Raw genomic sequence first — 22,061 nt, forward strand, 5'->3', positions numbered from 1 at the left:
TATACTGTGTTTCCCCTCCTCTCTCCATCTGGCTTTATTTTTGTTTTATACCCTACTGACTCCTCAATTCTCACCTCATGCATCGTGCCGGCCCCTCTGCTTAAAAAAACTGCTTTGCATTTATTTATTGATCCTTCTCGGATTCGTAAATCAAAACAAAACTGGAGCTCACCTTATGATGCACGCACCACATACTTCATCATGCATGTGCAACCCTATAAAATGACATGGCTGCCATCAGCGGCTGCACCACTGCCCCTTTTTTGTCTTTTTTTAGTGTTGAGCACAAATCGCTCTTTCCCTGGTTTAATCTCTCTGTGGGCTTTTAACCACGCCCATCAGTTTGGTTGGTTCGTGGACTTGCCTTTTAAAATTCGCTTGTTTTAATTAGTGAAAGGCATACATACATTATGCCTTTCCCGGTGTTTAGCCTGCCTCGAGTGCACCGGCCAACTACTGAAAACATACTAGGCGCAATGTTTTCGGTGTGGTTTCCGGACTATTTTTCCTCTTTAGTTCGTACGCAGCACGATCTCACGGGGCAGTAGTCGAGCGCTTTGCATGACATCGACCCTGTTAAATGGATAATTGCACTTTTGCTGATAAGTTTCACTTCGAGCGAACTTCTGTTTCCTTTTGTGTGTCTTCTTTGCACTCATGGCGGCCGTCGGCTCACTTATGTGAAACTGTTTTACTTTTCATTTTCAGTTTATGTGGCAAGAAAAGTCCAGTTAGGAGTTTACAACACTAGCCTCTCTAACTTGAGCAAACGCGAGACCCATTGCATTGCAAATGCTTGTTTTTTTTGGCCATGCGCAAGTACCCTTAGAGGAAGGGGCACCAGAAGGCCATGACTGACGTAGATTCACTGAAATGTGTGTGAGCATTCCAGTAATAGAATGTTATTGAGTAGATTGTGTTAGTAGTGCATTTACTGTCTGTGGCGCCACCAGGTCATTTAAATCTTATTTTGATGGTATGTTCCCAATTAAGTGAGAAACCTGTAGCCTTTTTTTAAACGGGTCACCCCCACCAGTGTAAGCTAGCACTGTCTATTTTGCAGCAAAGCAAAGAAAGGGTTATAACCTGCCCAAAAGGATGTCCCCGGAGACGAGTCTGAACTTCTGGTTGTTGTCACAATTATAGGATGGTGAACAAACGTTGGTTGATTTTCCTCTTCTGCAGGGACCAAACACAGGGCCACTTTAGGACTTTTGGCGTGCTGTGCGACAGTTTATTTTGGCGCCCCCCCCATCCCATGACCTTCACGGTTTCACTCACTACCACCTGGCATATGTGCCCCTCATCTCTCCATCGCTCCCCTTTCACATACGTTCATGTGTTTTAAAGCACTTGTAAAGGCTGGCTTTACTAATCCACTCAGCTAGTTACATAAAATATAGGGGCATATTTAAGAGCCCTTAGCGCTATTCTAATGCCACATTAGCATAATTTTTATGCTTATGTGGCATTAGAAGGCCAAAAACGCTGTGCTATATTTAAAAGTGGTGCAATGCATGCAGTGCGCCACTTTGTATCCGTTTGAGCTACATTATGCCTGCACCAGGCATAATGTATGCAACTGTGGCATTCCCCCATTAGGGGGGCCAAAAAAAATATCACAAAGAAATCCGACAGATTTCTTTGCGTAATTGTTTCTGGCACTTTTAACGCCTGCTCAGAGCAGGTGTTAAAAGGAGGCTTCTGTTGGTTACAATGGGCCTCTGGGTGCTTTGCAGGATTAGCATCTACATTTTTTATGCTAATCATGCAAAGCGCCAGGCTAGCGTAAAAATTCTGACACTAGTCCCCTAACTACCACCATGTTGCACCGTATTTTAAATACAGCGCACACATGATGGCGTTAAGGGAGCGCTAAGGGGCGCAAGAAAAGTGGGGCAGCACTGTGTGCAGCGCCACTTTTTCAATTTTGCCCCACAGGATCATAGTTAAGAGCCCCTAGCGCCATTATAATGCCACATTAGCATCAATTTTTGTATGCTAATGTTGCGTTATAAGGCCAAAAATGCTGCGCCATATTTATAAAGTGGCACAATGCATGCATTTCGACACTTTGTAACCCTTTATGCTACATTATGCCTGTGCCAAGCATAATGTATGCAAAGGGGGCATCCCCCATTAGTGTGCAGCGCCACTTTTCTTAAATATGCCCCATAGTTCTGTTTTTTGCAGCAGGCATATTAGCCCTCTATGCTACTTTATGTTGAGTCAAAGCTGCCACTAGACAAAAATCCCATCTCTCTCTCTCTAGCAGGAACATTAATCACAAGAGGTATCTTGACATTGTAATTGTTTCTTGAAGGTTAAATGCACAAGGAACTTTTCAGCAGGTGCTTTTAAATCGCAAGTTTCAGAAGTTATTGCTAAACACAGCTCCCCCCTGAGGTCAGCGCCCGGTGCGGTCGCACCACTCGCCCCGCCCAAAAATCGGCCCTGACCAAACAAAAACTGTAAAAAGCTCTTTGGCTTGTCCTCTAGCATACCTTGAGCGACCATTTATAATTTGCTATTGCACCATTTTTGAGGTTAGAGTTTTCATTTGGTAAGATGTGTGAAAAGGGCCACTAGGATTTTGCGCTGCACCATTTTCTGCTTTAATATGAAATTACCACACTTGCAGCATATTCCGCAATCTGTTGCACAATTTACGGATTTCAAGAAAAATATTTTAGCGCCAATAAAACTAAATTTACAGGGCAGGACAATCAAGTGAAGTGCAGATGCATATACTTTGCAAAACGTAACCAGTAAACCTTTAACTGATATTTGCCTTTATACAGATGCTAAACTGTTACTAAAAAGATGAAATAGATGCTCAGGCAGTATTAATGTCCCCTTTTGATGGAATGAAGAAGGAATTTTGTCAGCATCTTAAAAATCCTTACATATTTAATGGTTATTCAAAATGTCTGTAACGCTTTTTTTTTTATTATTCATGCAAACTTGATTTACACTAGAGATTGCTTCCGGAGTACTGTTCCGAGTGCTTCGACATTATTTGTGAATTAGACCAAGAGTGAATCTTGCCACTCATGGACAGTAGTAGGGAGTGAATGGTGGACCCTTCCTTTAAATTGTTTCCCAGTAAATTGAAATACATTAGCATACTTGTTGACCGTAGGCTGAAAAACACAATACAGCATGACATTAAGCTATTATTGGTGTTTTCCCCGTTGGTCTGCCATGTAGCTGTTGGGAAGAGGGTTTAGGTCAACAAGATGAATGCAGCACCCATATTCAATAATGTATTTAGTATGCCTGATCTGACGATGCCACAGTTGCTTATCAAAGAAATTGACTCAACTATAAAAGCCTTGCTATTGAATAGAGAGAGACTGAGGCCCATATTTATACTCTGTTTTCACTGAATTTGCGTCGACATTTTTGACGCCCGACCCCGTGAACGTCAAAATTCAGCTGTGTGCGTAATTTTTTGGATGCGTGAAACCGCCTTGGGTTAATGACATGCAAGGTAGGTGTTCCCGTCCAAAAAATGACTTTAAGGCATGTGCACCTTATTTATACTCACGTGTCATTTTGATGCACAGAAGGTGGCGGGCCTTAAAAAATGACGCACAGCCTGATTTACGCCGGTTTTTAACGCCTGGGTGAGGGCAGGCGTTAAGGGACCTGTGGGCTCATTTCCATGGTCTCTGACCATGGAGGCAGTCCACAGGTGCCCTTCCCTGCCCCCAAGGACACCCCCTGCCACCCTCGCCCACCCCTGGAGGACACCCATGGATGGGGGGACCCATCACAGGTAAGAATATATATATATATTTTTTTTTAAGTGGCTTAGGGGGGCCTAACTTGGGCCCCCCTACATGCCACTGTGTCCAATGACCATGCCAAGGGGACAGAAGTCCCCTGGGCATGGCCATTGGGCAGGGGGGCATGACTCCTGTCTTTCCTAAGACAGGAGTCATTTCAATGGTGGTTATGTGTCAAAAAATGGCGCAAGTCCGGTTAGAGCCATGATTTTTTACTCTAACCTGACTTGCACCATTTTTTGACACACAACCCCCATTCTTCCCTACGCCTGCGTTGCCCGGTTAGAGTCATTTTTCTTTTTACTCTAGCCAGGCCGCAGCGCCAGCTAACGTCAATCCATAAATAAGGCATCCGCCTGGTGCGTTGGAATGGCGTTAGCTGGCGGTAAATATTTTGACGCAAACCAGCGCGGGTGCTGGTTTCCGTCAAAAAGTATAAATATGGGCATGAGACTCAAAATGTAAAATTATATGCAGTGATAACTCCCAGGGTCTTGCGCCTAACACATATGAACTCTTACTATATGGCACGCAAAGTGGCACATTTTGCTTCTCTTTTGAGTACGTGAATAAACTTTCACATGGGTAAAATAGAGGAAGAACTGGTTGGTGTAGGATAGACTAGAAATATATAGGCCCATATTTATACTCTGTTTGCGCCGGATTTGCATCATTTATTTTGGCACAAATTCGGCACAAACCTAACTACATATTTATACTTTGGCGCTAGACCCGTCCAGTGCCAAAATTATGGAGTTTGAGTAATTTTTTGTACGCGAACACCTACCTTGCGCTAATGACATGCCAGGTAGGCATTCCCGTGCAAAACATGACTCTAAGGCATGTGCGCCTTATTTATCCTCCGGCTTCAAAATGACGCACAGGACGAGGCGGGCCTTAAAACAAGGTGCCCAGCTGAATTTGCGCCGTTTTTTAATGCCTGGGTCAGGGCAAGCGTTAAGGGACCTGTGGGCTCATTTCCATGGTGGGAGACCATGGAAGCAGTCCACAGGTGCCCTTCCCTGCACCCAGGGACACCCCCTGCCACCCTCGCCCACCCCTGGAGGACACCCATGGATGGGGGGACCCATCCATGGTGAGTGCAGGTAAATGCAGGTAAGTATCATTTTTTTTTTATTAGGGGGGGTCCTAACTTGGGCCCCCCTACATGCCACTCTGCCCAGTGGTCATGCCCAAGGGACAGAAGTCCCACAGGCATGGCCATTGGGGAGGGGGGCATGACTCCTGTCTTAGCTAAGACAGGAGTCATTTCCATGGGGGTTGTGTCCCAATAAATGGCGCTAGTCAGGTTAGAGCCAATATTTATTTTGACGCTAACCAGGCCGCAGCGCCGGCTAACGTCATTCCATAAATAAAGCGCCCGGCTGGTGCGTTGGAATGGTGTTAGCCGGCGGTAAACATTTTGACGCAAATCTGCGCTAGCGCGGATTTGCGTCAAAAAGTATAAATATGGGCCATAGTACTCCTAGGCAACCAGCTGAAGCACACCAACATGCAGCCCTCCTTTGGACATAATGTTCATTTAACCCCTGCACTGACTATGTTACATGACAATTCTGACATAGAGGATATCTCACTGGGAAAGGTGATTTGTAACATCTTTGGCAACAATATGTGTATGTTAAGACAATGGAAGTTGATGTACTCCTGTCCACCGATTTCCCCTCATTCCTGTAGTGATAAACAATTGCAGTCTCAAATGACACTGATCCTAATTGACCCACATTGAACAATACAAACATGGTTTTCCCTGTCGTGATGATTTGCTTTGGGAAACTGTAGTAATGGCAGGACAAGAAAGGCTGATTTGTATGCTTAATGAGCAGACAGGAAGTTGAACAAAATATGGGACCATTTCCTAAATACAATTGAGAACTGGTTCGGACTATAGCCTGATTCTGCTAATATAACTCAGACTGTCTATATTGATTACTTTAGACTGAGCGCAACCATGCAGGTGGTCTATGTGGTGGGCATTCTGTGTCCTTTGTACTGCTCAGACGGTGATGCATAATCACTTGTTCCTCCCCTCCATCAAGACAGAGAACCTATAAATAGGAAGTTGCGCACTGTAACACAAGAATATCAAGACGTTCAATGAATGGTAGCATTTTTCTGTAGCATATGGGAATATAGCCACAGGCTACTTAAATGGTAATGAAATATAATCTCTGGGGTGTGATAAACACCAGTGCAAGATGGGGACGTCACTTTTATCCACACACTTGTACCCCTCCTTTGAATTTGTATAGTGAGACAGAAATACCCGTTTGTATTTCTTATTGGACTGTGTTAACAGCTCCATTTAAATATTTTAAGACTAATGCCCGGCCTCAGCAATGTACACATAATGTGAATGTATTTTTAATAATGGATCTATTTTACAATATGTTTATCTTAGTGCACTTTGAACCAACCTAATGGAAATTATTACACATATAGGTAGATGTGCGCTCTGGCACAGTGATAATGAATGAAGAATGATTTTAAAAACAAATGCTCTAATTGGAAAGAAAAGTCCTAAACATTTGACTTCCTTTTTTAAGGTGTTATAGCTTGAATCTTACTGCACCTAGCTGATACATTTTAAATGAATTATGTACACTGTTGTTTCTTCGGGGCTTGCTAATGGAAATAATTCCCTTTCTGGATTCACATGCGGTGCATTATTTCGCCATCTAGTGATTGGGTCTGGATTCTTGTTAGTCCTCTTTTCACTTCTAATTTTTTTTTCACCTTGGATCTGGAAGCAGCAGGCAAAGCTCCACAATAGAGAAACAAGAGGACTAAGGTCGACAAATCGATGAGGATAGAATGAAATAAATCCACCACAAAGGTCATCTGTGCTGAAAAATCACTGAAGATCACCAAAAAAAGGGTGCACCATGTGGGAGGGTGAACACCCGGTCAAAGAATGCACCAGTAGGGGCAGAATCCATCAAGGGAAATGGAGAACACTCCTTTTAGATTCTGTCCCAAGTTCCACTATAAGTTTGCCCAGAAAAACAACCACCAGGTCTGCAACCTCTGCTGACCACAGCACTGAAGGCTGAAAGGTGTGCAAGCCAAGCACAGACAGGCCCACTGTGGCACCTTTTAGACCCAGAAGGGGAGCCCATTCCTTAAAAGAGCTCAAACCATCAAATGAGGACAACAAAGGCATAGAAGCGCCATAAGCAGAGGGATCTGACGTTGAGAGAGAAGTTGTCAACCTGGAGTCACAAGGCCCGTCATAGAGACTCTAGAAGGGAGAACTCCGAATACACCCTCAGGTAATGAGCAAAATACCGGGGGGGGGGCAATTATAAAGCGTCATACTCAAAGTCCTACAAGACTGCCTAAGTGCTGAAAAAGTTGTAAACCAAAGGAAAGTTGAAACACGAAGAGCCCTACGGACCCCATCATTTGGAATCTAGTGGAGGCCATCCCCCGGAGAAGTGCTCAAAGTTGAAATACGACCAAGAGAGAGCGAATGAACCAATAGACGTTGAAGCTCAGGCTCTTAAGAAAAGACCGCTGACAACGATCAACGCCGATGAGAAGGCTCTCAAGGATGAAAGAAAGAAGAAGCAACTGGGAGCCAGAGCTCAACGAAGACCAGAGGTTATTCCCAGACATCGAAAGTGTTGACAACTAGTGGCAAGATCATGTCTCTGACTCGCCGGAGGATGGAATCACTTCCTACCCCTCGAGACCATCACCTCCAGACGACATCGGCATGTAGTGGTTAAAAGGGGGGCAGACAGGTGTATTGAGTACAACTTTAGGAATAGAAGGCACAGACCTGCTTTGCTAAGTGTACAAGAGTTTCAAGAAAAAGCATAAGCTAGTACTTCCTGATGCTTCCCAGCATTCTGGATCAGGGAAGAGAGGCTTTCAGAGAATCCGCAGCCTATAAGGCTGTAACCCCTAGGATAAAAAAATATATATAGGCGCTCCTCCCAAAACCCACTATACATCCGTGGAAGTCTATGGCGGATTCCAAAATTTTGGCCATAACAAAAAAGAGAGCCAGTATTCTCACCTCCACTGGCTCACCCGTGGCGAAGGACAGTAAGTGCGTGGAAATGGTGGGGTCTAAAATAGAGAGAGGTGTAGCAACACAGTGGAGGCGGGCAAACTCCAGGACTCTCCTAAATCAATACCCCTACCAACACTAAGCAGTTCCCAAGGCAGACTGTCGCACTAGTGTAAGAGGAGGAAGACCATGGCCAACATGTTCCTAAAGTCTGCCCTTGATGCTGCACACACAGTCAGCAGATAGATGGTCACAGGCACAAACCTGAGGAGGCACACCTGGCTATGGGTGCCAGGTTCAAGAGTAAGGTGTAGGCAAATATCATCAAAACTCTCTTCACATGAGAACCTCTGTTCAGTTCACCTGTGGATGGCACGCTACAACAACTTAAAAAAAGACAATGACACGGCCAAGACCACAGGAGCGTTCCAGTTTTGAAGCCATTAACGAAGAGGGACAATCCTTATGAAGAGAGGAGACCAATTGGAAGGGAAACCACGCAGGGTATCAGTAGTCATCAGCCAACATTGACAACCTCAAGCAGCCCAGAGCCAGCCCTTTTCCGGCAAAGCAAGAGAAAGAGGACAGCTCCTTAACCAAGTGACTTCGCTTACCAATTGCCCCACCACATAACACTAGTGGGGGGCAGAATAGAGACCTTTCTTTAGGAGTGGTGGAGGGTCATTTAGGACCAATGGTCCTCAACATCGTCCAATATGGGTGCTGCATAGAACTTATAAAGACACCACCCGGGGTCGGACAAAAGAAAAGATCACATTTGAAGAGGAGAGACATTGCATGCAAAGTGAGGTGCAGAATCTCTTAGAAAAAGGGTAATAGAGAAAGTTCCTACAGCAGAAATCAGCCAAGGAAACTACTCTGCGTACATCCGCGTCCGAAAGCCAGACAAGTCTCAAAGACCAATTCTGGACGTCCTCTTCTTAAAGAAGGTAATAAAAATGCAAAAACTAAAAAAGCAAAAATTCCAAATGACCATGCTGCAGGCGGTCCTTCTGCAGCAGCAGGAAGAGGACTTCATGGCAAATAGACCTAAAAGACGCCTACCTACACATCCCTATGAATCGCAAGCACAAAAGGTACCTATGGTGTGTTGTCAATCAAAACAACTGCCAATTTAGAGTATTCCCTATTGGAATGAAGTCAATACCCAGGGTATTTAAAAAGTGTCTAGCCACAGTGACGGCCTACCTAATAAGGAAGGGTATCCACATATATCTGTGTCTAGATGACTGGCTAGTCAAAGCAGGCTCTTTTTCTCAATGCAAGAGGCACACTAGGGCAGTCTAGACACCCTTCACAGACTAGGATTCACAATCAACCTAGGAAATGCATTAAGAAATTCGCAAATAGAAAAACAGATTTGACACAGTGGAGGTGTGAGCCTTCGCTACCCTCAAGAGGATTCAGGCAAAAACAGAACAGGCTCCCCTCTACCAAAAAGATAAGTCTCTGCCAGTGGGGACTGTGAGGAAAATGATGCACATGATGGCCTAGTGCATTCCCGTGGTACCATACACAGGTTAGCTCACGAGACCATTCCAAAAGTGGATCCAAAATCAATGGTCACAGGCAACAGAGCAGCCAGAAGATCTAGTAGTTGTAACGGAGAGAGTGCACGGAGAGAAGACATGGTAGAACATGGACAACCTAACAGTGGGAAAACCTTTCACACGCCCAACTCCACCTGTGACAATCACCTTGGACGTGTCCCACATGGGCTGGGGAGTGCACATGGGGAAACTAAAGCTCAGAGGGCTATAGAAAGCGTAAGAAGTGATTTAACATACAAATATCCTGGAACTAAAAACAGGCCCTGAAGGCCTTTCAGACACAAGCGAGAAGAAAGAGTGCAAATCCAGAAGGACAACACAACCACAATGTTCTTTTTGAACAAGTAAGGAGGGACAAGGTTGCATGTGCCATCAAAACTAGCCTAGGAAATATGGATATGGGCCATTCAGGGAGGAATGACCTTCAGAGAGGGAAAACCTAAATAACAATACATCTGCCAGGAATAGAAAAGGGAGAAGCAGACAGACTAAGCAGGCAGGCATCCATATTGCACGAATGGGAACGAAATTAATAAGAGTTCCAACAGCTCTTCAGACAATGGAGCACCCCACAGATCAACCTGTTCGTAATGACAGAAAATGAAAAATGCCAAGACTTTGCGTTCAGGCACCAACAAAGCCAATCCCAGGGAGATGCCCTGTCGATAGACTTGCCATTGATCCTAATTGTCCCACACTGAGCAATACGAAGATGGTCCTCTGGTTTGATGGAGATGTTATAAGGAAGCTTAAAAAGACTACCAACAAACCACCCCCTTTTCTGCTTGCAGGGTATTAAAATCCACCATCCTGTGGCAAGCACCCTGAGCCTAGCGGCCTGGGTCCTGAAGGCATAGAGTTTGGACACTTGAGCATTCCAAAGCGATCCATGGACATCCTGAAAAAGGCTAGAAGGCCAAGTACAAGAAAGTGCTACTCAGCGAAATGGCAGAAGCCTGTCCTGTGGTGCAGAGACAAGCAACTGTTTCACAATAGAAAGGAGAACACCACAGTGGTGAGATACTTTACATATCTTCTAAATAACAAGTATGCTGAGTGCAGCAAAATTTCTGCTTACAAACGTAAAATATTTTTTTTAAGTATTTTTGCTCTATCACATTTCTTTTTTTACTACAAATGTACTTGCAAGTCTTCCACGTTTTGGATGCTTAGCCTTAATATGGTATATAGTAATTTTAATTTAGGTCTGTGCTCTATAAATGCCCCCAATAAAATACAAATAAATGTGCCCACTTCCAAAACTTTATTTTACTGTTGGAATTAGAAGGGACAAAATCATTATTTTTTGGTGAACAACGTTTTCAACAGGGCCTGAGAATGAGTATTATTTTCTTTCTTTACAAACTTATGTTCTTTTTGCAGTGGCTTTGGTAAAATCACAAAACAACCAAATTATACATCTCCCTTCATAACACGCTTTAAAAAAAAAAAAACTCTATAGTATGTGTTGATGGCTGAACTTGCTAAAGATTAAATTGACTTGGAATAGCGAAGGGCGAAGTCAGTCATTATGAGTGAGTTGGATTGGCCGAGCTATATGAGTTCCAGGGATTTTGCAGCAGCCAGTGCGATGATTTAAGGTGTTTGTCTGGTAATTTTATGACCGACATTATCTTTTTTGATAACTAGAAATGTGTTCTATGTGATATACTGTGGTTTACTCAATGGACTGTGGGTAGCACATTTCTAACAGTCACTTGTATCTTTTGTTTTATCTCTCCAGGGTGTGTCTCTGTGAGACCTGGAGTTATAGTAAGGGTAAAAGAAGAACAACATTCTGTCCCAGTGCTCCAGTATGCAAAGGGTATAGAGAGGATTATGCACAACAGTGAATCTGCTTGCAGAAACCCCAATATTTCGAATGAGGAAAATGAGATACAACAGAAGAAGCAGTCTGTTAAATGTCACGAGGTTTCGATGACTATGAGAAAGATTAAAAGGAAACAAAGTTCATCTGCCCGAAACTGCCAGGACCACAAGAAAAGAGGAAGAGTGAAAATACAGGAGCAGCAGCCTGTTGGAGACCACCAGGACTTAAAGATAGTTAAAGAACAGGAAGAAAGATATGTTGGAACATTGCAGTGGCCAGTACAGGTTGGGAAAATTAAAAAAGAGGACAATTATGTGAATGAGCAACCTGGTTCTAAGGACAGAGGGACAATTACAGAAAAGGGAGCAGCATCTGTAAGAGCGCAACAGGGCTCAGAGAAGCAGATGGGCTTCAAAGAAGGGGAAGAGAAACCTGTCAAATATATCCTGGAGGAAAGGAAGAAGATGAACGCTGGGGAGACATCTTTTGTAAGTTACCAAGGTGCGGTGGACTCCGAAAAAATAAAGAAAGAGTCATCTACTGAATTTCACCAGGACTCCGAAGATGATGGGATGCAAGCAGGTGTAGCTGAGACCAGAGACATTGAGAACTATTGCACAGGTCAGTAAGAATAATTGTAAGTACCATGGATATTGTAGATATTGTCGGATGAAAATATTTGCGTAGAGTTCTATTGTAACCTCAAACCTTTCCTAGGCCAGGCAGCTTATGGATCTGAATAGCCTATTTCCTTTTGCCTTTTACTATCTTTGCCTTTTAAAACCCTCAGAGAATGTGTTTGGCTCCAACAACTTCATCACATGCTACACATGATGTAATGATAAGCCACTCCTTTTATTTGACAAAGGGATCAATGAAAGTGTTTGCCCAGTTCCATTGTACATATCTATGAACTTTGATGGGTTTGGCTTTAGAGTGAACCTAGGAAAAAAGCCACAGACGCTCTCCCAGTTATTAGTCACATGCCATTCTAAGCTGTAAAAAACACTTAATAATGTAATTGTATTGTATTAATATAATGCTTACTACTCATGAGGCGTTGAAGCGCCTTTCTGCAAGTAGCATGCTACTCAGGAACCCATAATGAGTAGTGGTGGATTAGTATAGGGAAATATGAGTTGTTAATTTAAGCAGTGGACATGAAAGTCTATTAGTTGGATTGAGTGGGATAGAGGAGGGAAAAGTATAGAAAGTGTTATTTGGGAGATCACAGTAGTAAGATGGGGTTTGAGATGAGTCAAAGGGGAGAGGGATGGAGAAGGGAAGATTCTAGAAAGGGATTAGGGAGTTCATAGTAGTAAAATAAGGTTTAGGATGAATCATAGGAGGGATGCATGGGGAAGAATATAGAAAGGGTTATTTGGGAGATCATTGCAGCAACCCAGCCTCCACAATGAGGAAAACCACTACAAAATCAATGCACAGCATGTGAATCCAGAAGAGATTCACTCTGCCAAATGAAATGGTTACTTGCATATAGGTGTATTATTGCAGCTTGAAGAATTTATTGGATTCGCATGCAATCCACCGGCCTCCCCAGAAGACGAGACGAGCAACTTAAAGAATATGCAGTAAAAAGTAACACCACAAAACACCGAATAAACAAATGGTTAAAAAAAAAAAATCTGATGATGTCGCCCATGCACAAAGGCTTCCTGAGAGGGGTGTATGGGGCCAGGAGAGGTTGGACTAGCCACCAAACAGTGGGGGCAGTCGACGCCCAACAACAACAGAAAAGGAGGATAGAGAAGAAGGTCTAATATACAAGACCCCAACCACCAGATGGCTGAATAATGCACAGCATGTGAATCCAGAAATTTCTTCAAGCTGCAAAACTACTCCTACATACAAGTTACCATTTCATTAGATAACATATCTGCTAGAAAGAGAGTTACCAAAGGTAACTAACCTATTCTTCTAGTTTGCAAGCTGGTAGACAATAGAGAAAGGCAGATACATAAACCTATTAAATGTCTATCCACTTTGGGCCGGAAGTAGGAATTTCTGCAAGTTATTTCCTCCTTTGCTTTTTCATAGTTTGTGGACACACAACCCTTGGAAAAATTCAAGTGTGCTATGCTCTTTAGATAGCAGAAACAATATTTCCTTCTTGGTTTTGACTAAAAGCATCTACTGAGTATAGTAATTTTTCTTACAACTGTTTGGTAATTTTGAGGATGTTTCTGTTTACTTCAAAGAAATTCTTCCATAAAGAGGCAAAGAAAATAGTCGTATCTCCAAAGCACAGTCGAGGCCACCCTAAGGTGTTAATGCTTCCGGACCTACGAGAAACATGGCTTCTATTTGCTCTCCATGGAGTAAGAGATGGTCCAATGGCAGAAGTCCAATTTTGGCCTAGAATGTTAAGAACTGTGAGGGGGTGGCCTTACCAGTGGGAAAGAACATGAAATGACTTGCTGTGCCTCATCCTTAAGGTTGCTGAGAGGGAGGGCTGTTACTCATCTTTGCAAAAGCTACATAGTGATATCTGTAGGTAGAACATCTTGGGAGCAGAACCTGGACTCCACTATCTTATGGTGCTGTGAAGAACTAGCACAAATATCATGACCTAATGCTTGAACTTCAGTGATTGGACTTGTATACCCACAGACAGAGTGCAGAGAACCAGACCTATCAGCAGAATCATTCAACTGAGCTTGAGCTCAGATTTCTACAGCTTGAGCCTTCATATTTTTTACAAACCTTGAGATCAGTTACAAATGTTAGGGACTCCATGTGTTTAAGCTCTGCAGGCCATCTAATCTGGGTGTCCCTTGAGCTGGGTGAAGTCTAGTGTTTGGCGTTTATTTTCACCCTTTTTAAAAATAATTGTTTTATTGGGCTGTAAATGGACGTCCTGTTGCAGACATAGATTTCTGAAGCTTTAATGTTTGTATTGTGTGGACCATGTTTATTGTATGGAAGCAGTGTTTAAGAGTACCGCCTATAAGTCATATGCTTATGGAATGAGGTACTTCATCTACTAGTAGATCCCGTTTGTTCTGAGAACTGGGTGGGGACAGTGCTTGGGGCATATGGGGGGGGATCAGTGGGGAGGTTGGGGATAGTGGCAGGAAGAGGTTATGGGGGTGCAGGCCACAAGGCGAGCAGAGGCTACTAGGCAACAGCTGTGGTGGCTGGGTTGCTAAATGTGGGAATCCATAGGTCAGTTTAGCTTGTATCTTGCAAAAGTGTATGTACTCTTAGTGGTTACTCATTTCAAAATACAGCTTTCTTTAGGCAGTTTGTTAGTCTCTCAATTTGGTTTTGTTTACCTGTCTGTGAGAATGCGGTTAAACACGGCCATTGTTGTAGTGCGCCCTTCGCAGTCACATGGGCAGAATTGTGGCAGCAACCCCACATCTTGGATCTCACCACTCAAGAAAGAAGAATGGCAGGCCTTGGCAGCAGCTGCCTGTCTTTTGCATTTGCAGCCCCCTACCGTTGTTGGTCCTTAACTGCCGCAGTGCCAACGTCCTCATCCACAGCACATCAGGGCAGGTGTCTTGGGTCACTGAAGGGATACCAGATGGGCGTTATTTTTGTTTCTCACAGTTCTGCACATAAATCACACAGAGAGGTCTGGTGACTACTCATACCTTGGAAACAGATAATGTCCATTCATATCTGGAAGACTGTCTGTCAGACTGACAACAGTGAAATGATGATGGACCACAGCTGGTAAGGAGAACCTGTATTTTATTTATAGGAGCAGGTATGTACATCCCACCCAGAAGGAAACAATCCAGCAACTGGCTTAAAGCGTACTCCAACAGTTCATTTTAGAATGGAACCTCAAGGAGCCTTGTCATAACAACCAGCCTTGGATCACACTAGCACTTTGAGTACTCTTCAGAACACTGCCTCCTTTGGTCAAAAAGAACTTGGAACTGGAATTAATTAGAGTGGTTTGGGTCTCACCTTTATTCTGGTTTTCCAAACAATAAATGCTTATCGACTGTCTCAAGTCCAGGAACTAGTTTTAGGGTTATAAGGGCCATTTCTCGCCTCTGGAGCCAGTTCACCTTAGTTTTTAGTCTTACCACGTTGTCACATCAAAACAATCATGGTTCTAAGATTCATTCTGTTTCTTTATTTCCTAAATTCGTTTTTGTTTAAGAAAAGTTAAACATTTTATTATCTCAGCTGATATGGTCACAGTAGGCTAGGTATTGGTTATGTTCTGTGGACTTTAGAGCTTCTTTCTTCCATCCTTGAATTCAAGATAGACCTCAAATCTTTTGGGGAGGAGGTCAACTATACTAATCCCTACTGTATCCATTAATTGTACAACTTAGCCCTAAGTGTGTTTAACCAAGGTGCCTAGGTTTTCATTCTTGTATAGTTGACTAACTGGTCAGTTCTTCCCTCCCTATAGACCACAGGGACAGGTCTTCAGAAGGCGCTAGTCACTGTTGCTTCTCAGATTCACATTCAAGTAGTCCAAGCTTATGCCTGATTCATCTCATGTTCTTCAGTTAATCAGAGGATGTCTGTGTCATGTTAGAAGCTATATTTTTGGAATCTGGACACTGGTCTTTCACCGTCAGGGATGATTTGGGTGCTGTGACCACCAATTCCCTGAATGGGATTTCCAGCCTTCCAGTTCTATCAGATTCTGGGATTTCAGCAATCAGCATTTTACTTAAAATAGCAGGGTGTGGTTATCCTTTAATGTAGCTTCCAAAAACATATTGTATATAAACACAAACTCTGTGAATCTGTCTCACCTGAATCTAGCTTGTTTTTGGTTGTCTTTTAACAGAGCCATTCCACCAGATTGTCGTCATCAGCAGTGTATCTGAGTATAGGTGGGGTGCTCACACAGACGTACCCTCAGCCCATTAGCTTTGGTTAGCTATAACTATTGGTCTTACCATAGCTTCTCTGTCAAAGCACTCTTCTTGGCCGTCAAACTTACTCTTAATTGGATGATTGTTCTTACCTAGATAAATAAAACTATTGCCATGCTTTGTAGTAAAAAAGGAGCATTGTACTGCTACCCCACACTGAGTCATCTGCAGGTTAATTTAACAGTGGTCCCTGGATTACATTTCCTGTTTGCCACCAATCTCTTTGGAGTACAGAATGTAGATACAGGAGTGTAGCCAATGATTTTCAAAATTGAATTGGATCGTTTAGCACGACTGATACAAAGTTACTGTCACCTTTCTTATGGAGGACACAGTGTGTTCTTTTATTGAGGTGGACCCATATTCAGGTACTGTTAAGCAGTCCCATCAAAACTCACTTGTTTTATTTATGAGACCATATTTTGTGGATTTTAATATTTCATTGAAGGAATTAGGAGATTGCTATTAGTACATTTGCAGGGGCTTGTATCTCCTTATTCCCTGGTTTTGCCTTCTGTTTTCACTACCACTATTTTGTCTGCTTTTGACAGCAGTTGCTTAAATTCATGGTAATATATGGGTCAAAACATATGCAATGTGTTAACCACAGACCGAGGAGAGAGTCTTGTGCAGTCACAGACTACACATTTGCAGTCAATCACTGTGAATTCTCTCCCAGAGGAACTAGTTTTTCACAAAGATAATGGGGACCTTTCCACCACATGACTAGTGACATACATCCCTCTTCTCATCCTGTACGTAGCCAGGTGGGCCATACTCCCCTCTTGACCAGAGAAGTCTAGCTCCCTGATATGTTATAGCCCTGCAAAAATGTTTTATCTCTGGGCTGTCATCTGCCAGCTGGGATCTGTCATTCAGGTAAAGTTTAAGAATTAGGCATACAAGGGTGGGCAACAAGTACAAAGTAAATGAAAACACACCTGTGAATGTTGTGCTGTTTTAACTTGGCACATTTACTATAGCACTCACCGGAGATGAAAAAACAATCTACATGTCTCAGAAACCCTGTGTGTAAGCTACAGGTAATAGGAAGAGATATAGAAACCAATAAAGGAGCACCATGGTGTGTAAGTCCCCTGCTCAGCCATCAGCCTCCTTCCTTTTTGCAAAGAAGCAATAACATCCATGCAGGATGCTAAAGAACCCCATGTATAAAAAGAAACACAAGATGAACAAAAGAACTTTAGCCTTTAAACTCTCATGCAATTCTTTAAGAAGATTTCGGTGCCATGAGTACTGTAGCTGGAAAGAATAGAAATAATCATAATATTTGCAGACATTGAGGGAAACAGTATCTGAAAAATATGGAGGAATATTTCCCTGTATGTCATTAAATATAATAAGGATATCCCTTTACAATTCTTGTTAGGAAACTTTGCGTTTTACAACAAGACTGGAGGCTCATATTACGCGATTTGAAGCATACTAACACATGTAGAGATGTGTGAACCACAGGTTTGGAATACAGCATGCTGGAAGTAGACACTCTAAACCAACCTGCAGATCTAAGAAGGCCCTTAAATGTTGCTCCAGCACAGAAGTCTTTAGAATCCATAGCATTGCTAATTGAATGTGCCCCTAAAAGAAGCTATTGCTCATTTGACCCAGTTAGCCAAGATTGGGGAGGAAACAAGGTCATGAGGTTTTTTGAAGGAAATGAGCATCTCTGGAAAGAACATTTTCCGAACTACAGTGCGATCCTCATATTCTTTAGGACATTGATTAATACTCAATTTAGGGTGAGAAGGAAAATAAGAATTCAAACTCGAAGTGTACAGCAGAGGGGTTCCTGTAGCTTCCAGCCCTTTCAAAAGCAGTCTTACAAAAACATACCTTAGGAAATATTGATGAAAAGGCAGCTATCTACTCGCTAATCGCCTTTATGAAATGATTTCCAAAACGGAAACCTTGTGTTTCAGTCCTAGTCTTGAAACTCGCTAATTTCCCTTAGTTTTGAGTCTGTTTTGAGGATAAGACCCCAGTTTCCCACAGAAACGTCGGAAATTAGAAACTGGATTACTAAAGGCATCTAGAATATCTAAACTAGCGCATTAAAGTCTGATCTTTAGGGGGTAGGAGAATTGGACAGTGTCTGTCTTTTTGATTTACTTGGTCCAATCCACAACCTATTATGGTCATCCCCATTATCTTTATTTCTAACTGAAAAAGTGGATGTATTGCTACCTTTACCAGAGTCAGTCATGCAGAAGGACATTATGAGGGTCATTATGACCCCGGCAGTCGCGATAATATGGCGGTAACTACTGCCAAGAGGCTGGCGGTACTTACCGCCATATTATGACATTGTACCACTCCGACCGCCATGGCGGTATCAGCCGCCGGGCTGGAGATATCCATCTCCAGCCTGGCGACCCTCACTGTTCCGCCTGCGGGATTATGACCCCGCCTACCGCCATGGTTTTTGCGGCTTTCTTTAAGCCACGAAAACCATGGCGGCAGGCACTATCAGTGACAGGGAATTCCTTCCCGGTCACTGATAGGGGTCGTCCCCTCCTCCAGTTAGCCCACCCCACCTCTCCAAAGACCCCACCCCCCCTACATTCACACCCCCTTCACACACACATGCATACACACTCCCATTCCCACATGCATCCACCATGCATACATCCATTCACACAACACATCCACACACACTTTCAAACATACACCCAGCCATTCATTCACATAACACAACATACACACGCATTCAACACGCAACACACACCCGCATCCACGCTCACACAAAAATTCACACCCTCCCTCCCACACACAAACACAACAGCCCCCACCCCCCTCCCCTGTCGGAGATCCGACTTACCTGTGTGCTGGGGGTCCTCTGGCAGGAGATGGGACTGGGCGCTGCTGCCCACCAGCCACGTCGTCCAGCAAAACACCGCCAGGCTGTATTATGGGTCATACTATGGCTGGCGGTGGTCTGCTGGCGTGGCGCTGCTGCTGGCAGCAGCACCACCGTACCGCTATCCGCCGGCATGGCCACAGCTGGATTTCCACCATTCCTCTGGCGGAAACCCAGATGTAGTCACAATACGGCGGACGGCTGGTAGTCGCAACAATGGTCGTTTGGCAGCCGTCGCTGCGGCGGTAGGTGGTTTTTACTGCCAATGTCATAATGAGGGACTATGTATTTTCCTTATTTTATCTTCTACCTCCAACCGTCGTGGACTGAAATGTGACTGGAAGTAACCATCATTATGCAGTTTTAGGGCCAATCACTATTGTGTAAGAATCTGAAATCCACTTTATCAAAAGAGGTTAGCTATATATTCTTAGCATAAATCTAGACATTTGTGTGTTTACTATCGTTGAGTACTGTCCAGATATCATTCAACAGAGAGACAGTTTCAATAGAAATGTGTTTGTTACCAGTAGGATAATGACACAGCCCGCTAGCATGAGGAAGCCCCTAAGGGGCATATTTATACTCTGTTTGCGCCAGATTTGCGTAATTTTTTTTAGGCAAATCCAGCGCAAACTCAACTCCATATTTATACTTTCGCGCTAGGCCCGTCTAGCGCCAAAATCCATGGAGTTTGAGTCATTTTTTAGCGTGGACATCTACCTTGCGCTAATGATATGCAAGGTAGGCGTTCCCGTCCAAAAAATGACTCTATTTATCCTCCCACGTCATTTTGACGCACGGGAGGAGGCGGGCCTCAACAAATGGCGCCCAGCCGGATTTGCGTTATTTAACGCCTGGGTCAGGGCAGGCGTTTAGGGACCTGTGGGCTCATTTCCATGGACTCCGACCATGGAAGCAGTCCACAGACGCCCTTCCCTGCCCCCATGGACACCCCCTGCCACCCTAGCCCAACCCTGGAGGACACCCATGGATGGGGGGACCCTTCCATGGTGAGTGCACATATATATATATATAAATATATATATATATATTTTTTTTTGTGGCATGGGGGACCTAACTGGGGTCCCCCTAAATGCCACTGTGTCCAATGGCCATGCCCAGGGCACATAAGTCCCCTGGGCATGGCCATTGGGCAGGGGGGAATGACTCCTGTCTTTGCTAAGACAGGAGTCATTTCCATGGGGGTTGTGCGCCAAAAAATGGCGCTAGTCAGGTTAGAGCCAATATTTTTGACTCTAACCTGACTTGCACCGTTTTTTGATGCACAACCCCCAGTCTTCCCTACGCCTCTGCTGCCCGGTCAGCGTAATTTATTTTGATGCTGAACAGGCCGCTGCGCCCGCTAGCGTCATTCCTTAAATATGACGCCCAGCTGGCGCGTTGGAATGGCGGTAGCTGGCGTTAATATTTTTGAAGCAAACCTGCGCTGGCACAAGTTTGCGTCAAAAAGTATAAATATGGGCCTAAGTCTTTGAGTTTTAAGGAACCGGCCACTGACGTAGACTCCAAGGCCTTGTAAGTGGACTCCCATTGACCTTGGTTTGATCTGTTCCTGTAGTGGGCACTAGTCCCAGTCACACAAGTGCTCAGGGGCAAATTGAAGGCAAACCCAATTTGCCACTAAAAGGGGCAGAAAGCCCACTCCACACCATGGAATCCAAAATGGAGAGCGGCCTACTCTAGCATCAGGCCGTACCCCTGCCCCAGAAGGGGTAATATTATCTTTCCGCCCACCCCTTGGGGACAGATAGTAGGCTTGTCCTAGTTGAGGAGGTTGACCCAAACTTGTCCCAGGGGGTGGCATAAAGTTCACCTGACACCAGGGATTTTGCCTTTGGGGGAAAAGAAAGCAGTGTGGTATTGCCCTCTGCATTGGCCACACCTCCTCCCTAAATGGAACAAACAAGAGTGCAACACCCTCACCACTATCTTGTGCCCTAAAAGCAAAATCTATAGTGTCAGGTGAACTTTCCACATTTCCAGGGGCCATATTTATTTTTATATTACACCCTTATGTCTAGTGGGCCTTTGAGGGCAGATCAGGGGTTAATTACTCCCTTCCAACCCAAGCAGGGATCCATGCAGTGGGCAGAGATATCATTGGAAAGTGGAGATTCTCCCCCTTTCCAACAATATCTGTCCCATGATAGTCAGTGCTGTGGGTGGGCAGAAAGATTGATATTGTAAGGGGGTTTGGGTTGGGGGGGGAGCACAAACTCTTGTCCACGGTGCTGCTCCCATAAAATACCTGGGCCCATATTTAAACTTTTTGATGCAAACCAGCACCGGTTTGCGTCAAAACATTTACCGCCGGCTAACACCATTCCTACGCACCATGCGGGCGCCTTATTTTAAGGATTGACGTTAGCCGGCTCTGCGGGCTGGTCAGAGTAAAAAAAAAATGACTCAAACCAGGCAGCGCCGGCGTAGGGGAAAATGGGGGTTGTGCGTCAAAAAATGGTGCAAGTCATGTTTGAGTCAAAAATCATGGCTCAAACCGGACTTGCGCCATTTTTTGACGCACAACCCCCTTTGAAATGACTCCTGTTTTAGCAAAGACAGGAGTCATGCCCCCTTGCCCAATGGCCATCATGGCCATTGGGCACAGTGGCATGTAGGGGGGCCAAATTAGGCCCCCCCTATGCCACTTAAAAAAAATAATACTTACCTCGACTTACCTGTACTTACCTGGGATAAGCCCCCCCCCATCCATGGGTGTCCTCTTGGGGTGGGCGAGGGTTGCAGGGGGTGTCCCTGGGGGCAGGGAAGGGCACCTCTGGACTGCTTCCATGGTCTGAGACCATGGAAGTGAGGCCACAGGTCCCTTAACACCTACCCTCACCCACGCATTAAAAAACTGCACACATCAGGCTGTGCAACGTTTTTTAAGGCCTGCCCCCTCCTTTGCGTCAAAATGACGCAGGAGTTTTTTTGGGAGGGAACACCCACCTTGCATGTCATTAACGCAAGGCAGTTTCCCGCATCCAAAAAATGACGCACACAGAGTTTTTTTGACGTCCACGGGGTCGGGCATCGTAGTTTAAATATGGGGC

At 44.3% G+C, this 22,061-nt stretch overlaps 1 protein-coding gene across 6 annotated transcripts in view; it reads left to right on the forward strand.

The window, feature by feature from the left end:
- Positions 1-22,061, forward strand: part of LOC138268194 (zinc finger protein 271-like) — an 82,590-nt gene that overhangs the window by 44,738 nt on the left and 15,791 nt on the right. For 5 of the 6 annotated variants that reach the window (XM_069217618.1, XM_069217619.1, XM_069217617.1 and 2 more), the window contains one exon: positions 11,146-11,853. In XM_069217618.1, the coding sequence (XP_069073719.1) occupies positions 11,146-11,853 (708 nt within the window). Of the gene's footprint in view, positions 1-10,296; positions 10,417-11,145; positions 11,854-22,061 lie in introns of those variants that run through there. The other variant, XM_069217622.1, reaches the window with a different exon arrangement.

This window comes from Pleurodeles waltl, chromosome 12, assembly GCF_031143425.1.
Source record: "Pleurodeles waltl isolate 20211129_DDA chromosome 12, aPleWal1.hap1.20221129, whole genome shotgun sequence".
In the NCBI taxonomy this organism is placed as follows: domain Eukaryota; kingdom Metazoa; phylum Chordata; class Amphibia; order Caudata; family Salamandridae; genus Pleurodeles; species Pleurodeles waltl.